Source organism: Eurypyga helias, unplaced genomic scaffold (assembly GCF_000690775.1).
Source record: "Eurypyga helias isolate BGI_N326 unplaced genomic scaffold, ASM69077v1 scaffold2164, whole genome shotgun sequence".
Taxonomy (NCBI): domain Eukaryota; kingdom Metazoa; phylum Chordata; class Aves; order Eurypygiformes; family Eurypygidae; genus Eurypyga; species Eurypyga helias.
In genome coordinates, this window is record NW_010248023.1 from 52,702 (window position 1) to 59,647 (window position 6,946).

The following is a 6,946-nucleotide window of genomic DNA, read 5'->3' on the forward strand; positions in this document are numbered from 1 at the left end:
AGTTCCTCACCCTGATGAATGGTGGCACAATCCTGAGCCAACCCCCCTAAATTGTGTCTTAAGACTCTGCTTCAAAAGGCTTTTTTTTTTTGGACCTGATATTTGTGTCTAAACAGGATGTTGGCCAAGCAAAACCCCATGTCCACCCCTCCCCCCAAGATCTGCAACTTTGGGAGCATATAGACCCTGATCCAAACTTTGGGACTTGTTACCCCTCTGTAGGGAAAAAGCCTGGTCTTATTTGAAAGAGAGGAAAGTCAGGCTGCTACTGTCCCGAAGGAGCTGCAATGCTTGATGGGGCAGACTGTTTACAGGAAGTCCCGCTTGCAAAATTATGTAAATTTTCTGTCCTGTCCCCTCTTTGTCAAACTGCATACTCAAGTTGAGGGTCTGAGCTTCATGTGCCATTAACAACCTGTGACCCAAACTGTGATTCAGCCAGGGGTCTCTAACTTGCAGGTAGAATTTGCACTTTCTATCAACGTGGTTTTTTAAAAAAAGAAAAAATTGGTTCCCTGCTTATTCACAGCATAGCATTTTGGTACCTGGTGAATACTTCTCAGGTAGCTGCTATTTATCGCTCAAAATCAAGAGGTCTTGCTCCGTCACAGGTTTAAAGTCTGTTGGCGTTTAGCTCAACTGTTCATTCGTTTTGTCACCCATGTACCTTACTGAGAAATAATTCTGAGTGGTTAGAAAACGACCGAGGCTCACCTGCGCTCGACTCCGTTAAGGTGCGAGGGGCCATGCAGACCCCTTGCAGCCGCTGAACTATTGTGGGTGGCAAACACATCTGTAGTTTACCAGTGCTGTGTATTAGCCAAGATTAAATTTGGCAAGGCTCAGGGAGTCCTCTTTGTAGTTTTTACACTCCCCGTGCTTCTGCACCCCTCTACCCCTCGGAGCTGGAGGGGCTGCCAGTGGCCTGCGCATCCACCCGGGTCCCTTTCCTCCATGAAATTCAGTGTTTTGTTTAGCTATAAAGTTACCTTCTTCCTCCAACCAGCATTTCATTTAGCACACAGCTGTTTCGGTGATATTTTGGGTCTGCTTTTGCTGTGTGGCTAATACATCCTTCTGAAAATAGCATGAGGTTCTTCCTGATAATTCATGATTTCCATCCCCAGGCTCGAGCACTACGGGGGTGCAGGGAAGAAAGCTGTGTAGGCAAGACCAAAGGCAGCTGTATACTGTGAAATAATAAGTATCAGGCAAAATACAGTATCACAGCTAATAGATGTATTTTAAAAGTGGAAACATCTATGTTTAATTGCATTTAAAGTACGTAGTGAGAAACCACAGTTATACATTGTTGTAACAAACCTTTACATCTGAAGTCAGAATAATACAAAAAAAAAAAAAGTGCTGATTATATATGGTCAAAATAACTGAGGCAAAATTTTGACAACATCTTCTAAAATATTAGCATGTGGCCCCTGCCAGCAACACTCTAAAGGTCAGGCTCAATAATGTCAGTGACAATCACTGGTTTTCCATAGCTTACCCAAAAACAACAACCCAAAAAACTGCTTTGTTTTTTTGTTTGCTTTTTTTTTTTTTGCATAGCTTTCAATATTGCTGCACTCTCACCTCTGCATATTGCAAGCCCATCTCAGAACTGAGATAATTTCTTTAAAGTTCTGAATATTTTTAATCCAGTTCTCCTCAAATACATAATATATATTTTCTACCAATTATAAATACATCATTTTTATTAATCTGATTTCAATAACATGCATTTGTATAATTACTGTACAATCAAAATAGACATTGACTTTACACAGTGTGTGTGCTTTTATTTCAGCGATATTATTCAGACACACTGCTCAGCAAATCAAGCAAATAGAGAAATAAAAAGAAAAAAGAAAAGGAGGGAGAAATAACCTCTGGGAGGAAACAGAATCTCACAGTGTTTACAGACCAAAAAAAAAAACCCAAAACCAACTAAAGGAAAAATACTTATCGGAAAAAGGGTTTATTAATACATAGAAAATCCCCACAATAGTTGAAACACACTTTAGGAACTAGTAAACACGTTAAATAGAGTTATGCCAATTATGCAGTGCCCAAGCATCTGCTTGCTCTTAATTAGATGGGGAGGTGAATGACCACTGTTTATTTTCATTTTCCTCATTAATTATGAAAAACTGCATTTAATTCATCTTGCATGGTGAGAGACTGGCTGCGCAGATGTAAGTCGTAAGGGAAGTGGCTCTCTGTAGGCAACCTGAACATAGAGCTCTGCCCAAGGGGACCCCTGGGTGGCACTGCACAGTAATGCATGCCGTAATTGTAATTTTTGCCATAGTCCAAGCTTTCTTCTTGCTTCAGGGAAAATATCCCATTATAGTTAATTGGGGGAGGACTTAAGGGACCTTCAAACTGTGGGCTGGCGCACTCGGGGGAAGTGCTTTCATAGAAGGACTCGTAAGCGCTGCAGTAATTGTAAGGTTTCATGGACTTGGAGTTGTCGAGAGTCCCGTGCCCCGGAGGGGTGCCGAGCTCGGGGCTGTGGTAGGGGGGGTAGAAGGTAGAGTAGGGTGAGCGGGTGTGATGGGCGCCTTCGCCCGCCTGGCCCATCAGGAAACTTCTGGCATTCAGCTGCAGGCATCCCGCCACCAAGTTTGTAGTTGGCTGGGAGAGACCCTTGCACAAGTTTTGCACGAAGGTGAGCAGGTCGGGTCTCTTGCCGATTCGCAGGATTTCAGAAAGAGCCCAAATGTAGTTCTTGGCTAGTCTTAAAGTTTCTATTTTGGACAGTTTTTGTGTTTTAGAATAACAAGGGACCACTTTCCTTAAATTGTCCAGGGCGTCGTTAAGGCCGTGCATCCGGTTCCTCTCTCGCGCGTTGGCTTCTTGTCGCCTGAATTTGATCCTTTCCATCCTTATCTTGCTCGTCTTTTTTTTCCGAAGGCCCCTCCGCCTAGGCATGCCATTCTCATCCTCCTCTTCTCTCTCTTCCTCCTCCTCTTCTTTTTCTGTGTCTTCTCCAGGAGATCTTTTAATATTCTTTCCTCGGAGCACAATCTGCTTCGAAAAGCTTTCTGGGTTCTTCATTTGCTTTTGGTCATCACTTTCTCTGGAAAACTTTCTGCACATCTGGGATTCTGGCATTACAACAGACTCATCAAACGGTAGTGTTAACATGGTTCTATAATCTTAAGTTACCTGAAAGAATGCCAGCACAATATTTAAATATTTCCATTTTTAAAGTTTGCTGACTGACACACACATCCTCACGCACCTTTCGTGCATCTGCACGCACGCTCTGTCTATACGAGTGTATCTGTGTATATATAAATGCACAATCTATATTTTTTGCATAAAATGCCAAATGCTCACTTTTTAAAAAATGAAAGCCGTCTAGAATTTTAAAATCGCTCAAAACATTCAGGATCTTGCAACTAAAAAGCCACGTTTCTCGCAGATAAGTATAGAGTAAATCAATATTTAAAATGTACAATTAGCTCCCTGCTCATTTATCTTATTTTTAAACAAGACCTTCGCACCCTCACCACCATGGAATTCAAAGAAATGCAAAACATGATAAAGCAATGCAGAAATTTCATTAATCCAAATTCCCCTGGGTGAAAAAATGAGGAAAGCGAGAGCAGTCTTAAAATTGAAAAGTGCCGTATCCCAATTAACTGATGGTTAAATATTTTTAAAATCACTTTTTGACTTATATTTCAGGTTTTTTCCCCCCCTCCACATTTCTTCCCTTATGAATCACGATATTAAACTCTAGTAAGTTAGTGGGTGAGAAAAAAATAATTAATGTAACATCTCCCCGATCACTCAGCTAGTAACACAATTAAAAACGAATAATTTTTTTCTAATTATTTGCATGAAAATCACATATCCATTATTTCATTTTAAGGCACAAATCAGAATGCTCTAGCCCTAAATGTATTCAGATTAGAGTTAGGAAATAAAATCCCCCTACCTTTCTTTTTTTCCTTTTTCCCAGCAAAAATTCTAATTGATATTATCTTTTTAGTTAGAATCAACTTATTTGTTTTTTCTTTTTTTCTTTTCTCCTTTTTTTTTTCCTCCACCATCAACTAGGGGGGGAGGTGAAAAATTCCCTGCACGCTATAGCAGTGTTTATGTTCTGCGGGGCTCAGACGTCTCCCTCCAGCTCGTAGCTGACAGGAGCGGTCTGTAGACTCTGACTGCAATCCTGCACATGTGCTCAGAATCCAGCCTGGAATGGGAAAATAGTTTCCTTTTCCCAATTATTTTGCTGTTGTTTGCAGTTTGGGAGCAGCAAAAGCTTGGACCCCACAGTCCTCAAAGAGACAAACAAAACGAATGCAGGGACTTTTTTTTTTTTAATAGAACAAAACTAAACAAAACCCCCAGTCAAAGACTAACTCTTATCAGTATTGTCTACACACTTGCAATATTACATAACACCAATGAAAGTATGCAATTGCATCAGAAGAATAAAATGTTAGGAGGAGTTATTAGACAGTAAATAGCATACATAAATATACAAGACAATGATACTGTATCTTTAAACACTTGCATGCACACCCAGCACCAACTGAAATATATCTTTATTTGTATTACCTTAGCTTTTTATTTCATTCAACAATCAGTTTTCATTTTTTGCCTTCCAAATCTTTTCAGTCTGAATGTCGCATCGTCTCCTGGAGTCTAGATCTGTGTATATCTGCACTATCTCATTGATCTCTAAAAAGTGACATTGATGCCAACTGCCAGAGCTGGTACCCATGCCATCTGCTAGTGACGTCACGGGGCAGAGAAAACCACGTGAGCCTTTCTCCTGGGACCTTCATTCTGCACTGATCATCTGGCATCCCTCTAAGTGGGTACCAGCATTCATGTATCAACACAGAAGGTTAGACTGATAGAAAAAAAAAAAAAGAAAAGAAAAAAAAAATCTGCACCAGCATTTCACATACAGTAGGTGCATTTCCACTGAAGCTGCTTCTTTTTAGCAGTCTAGCTGCACAGATAGACGTGCCAACATTTGGTGCTATCCCTGCCTACAGGTACGGCTGCCCTGTGGTCGTTAATACAGTATTGTTTATATGAAAAGTGCTGCCTTGTATTGATCCAAGCCCCTCCGATGCACCTGGTACCCAGGGAAAAAAAAAAAAAAGGCAAGGAAGAGAAGGCAGGAATGGGGAAGGTAACGCCTGTGCTACAGCACACAGCATGGGCACAAAAAGTAGTTTTTGTATGATGCTGCTGGGAGTGTTTTTCGGGGTGCGGGTTATTTTGAGCTCAGCGTGTCGCCCCAGAGCGCGGAGATAACGGGAGCGAACGTCGTGCCAGCCCTAAGAAATCCTCCCCTCGCAACCCTCGGTGTTTTCTGACGTTCCCGAAAGAATAGAGGCGTTTGGGGGAAACTGGGTGTACGACGTGAAGCGTTAACCAGCGATGTCTTTTTTTCTGGAAGCGTGTTGCAGGGCTCGCTTGTCCCTGTCCTACCCCGGTGTGATGCAACTGGGGTGCACCTGCTCCTGGCGGGGCAACTCACTCGGAGGGCTTCCCCCTCTGCCAGATTTTCTTTCCCTGCCTGACCTTTTTTGTGAATGCTTCCCCGAAATCTGTTTAAAACCTGAGTTATTTCCTTCCGAAACACACTTCCTCCTCCCCAAATCTTCTCCCTGCTCTTCCATTTGCTTCCCTGGCTGCTCCTATTTTCGTGCCCTTGTTCCCGTCAGCTGCCTCTCCTGTACTCCCTGCTCTTCCTCCCTCTGCCTCCCTTAACCCTTTTGTCTCTTTCCACGGGCAAGAAGCTGTTAAATGAAGCTGACAAAGGCTCTTTGCTCAGCCTTGCCATGGAGCTTATGGCAAACTCCACCTTGGGGTGTTTGGGGTTTTTTTGATTTAAGGAGTGGCGTGTCACATAGGAGCGATATCGAGAGAGTTACAGGGGGAACGACGTGTCCTCTTAGAAGCATTTTATTTTTTAAAGTTTGCTTTCGTTATTATGGAATAGCCCTGCTTTTTTACTAAGTAATCTCTATTTTAAAAAGTGAGCGATTGAGTATGCTTTTAGTATTAAAATAATCCCTGGCAGAGCTGCTATTGTTATGGGTCTGTGTCAGTGTTTCCATTATAAATCCTGTTTTTGAAGGGTTTATAACTCATCTGCTTTAATTCACGTTGGGCCCAAGCTTGGCATTAATGTTCTCAGCCCCGATCCAATTATTTTGTTTTCACAAAGTTTCATTTAAATCTGTTTGGGCATTTTTTGATTTGAGAGGGGAACAAAAAATAAGGCAGCAGCAGAACGACGTGCGTGTGTGGAAAGCGTGTTATGTACGTCTACGTGTGTGTGCTCAACGATTTTAGAGCCTTTCATTTAAAAAAAAAAACCCACCCACCCCTCACCCCAAACTTTGCATTTTTTTATAGAAGTGAGCAATATCAGATCATTCATTCTTTACACACCTCAGGCCTCTTTATCTTTTTTTAATTATTATTTTTTAAGGCAAATTTATTTGAAGTGGCAAAGATATTAAAACTTAAGTGTTAGCCGTTCAAAAGGAGCAAGTGCTGTAGTATCCATAACATTAATTTCATTTTATCCCAAACACAACAATCTGTGTAACAGAGGAGAGGGTAGAATCCTATTATTCTCAATAGGAATTTATGTATTAAGATTTATATTGTGGAAGGTCCTAAGGGTTGTCAACCTTTTCAAGGATTTTGCATATTCAGAGTATTATACAATGCACGATAATCTAAATATGCAAAGTCCTGAGGAACCAAACCCCATTTCAATGAATACTAAAAATATTATGAGAAATTGAAGGAAAGGTTGACACCGTAGTGGCTCTGTGTTAAGGGAAGGACCATCAAAATTTCTAGTTATATCACCCAGCCTCCAAAATGCACTTTTATAAAAATATTTTCTCCCTCTTATTTTATTGTTGAAGTATTTTTTTTTAACTGCTCAAATGTT

General features: G+C 41.2%; 1 protein-coding gene across 1 annotated transcript; it reads right to left on the bottom strand.

Annotated features, from left to right (window-relative positions):
* Window positions 1-1,220: 1,220 nt before the first annotated feature.
* Window positions 1,221-4,690, bottom strand: NEUROD6 (neuronal differentiation 6). Its single transcript, XM_010150907.1, has 2 exons — window positions 4,576-4,690; window positions 1,221-3,168 (listed from the first exon to the last, which is right to left on the bottom strand). Exon 2 carries the CDS (start codon window positions 3,145-3,147, stop codon window positions 2,134-2,136), a length of 1,014 nt encoding a protein of 337 aa, XP_010149209.1. The 5' UTR covers window positions 3,148-3,168; window positions 4,576-4,690; the 3' UTR covers window positions 1,221-2,133.
* Between the last annotated feature and the right edge of the window lie 2,256 nt (window positions 4,691-6,946).

What these genes read in the sequence shown, in the direction of transcription:
- NEUROD6 (XM_010150907.1), bottom strand. Translation starts at nt 3,147, where the DNA reads ATGTTAACACTACCGTTTGATGAGTCTGTTGTAATGCCAGAATCCCAG.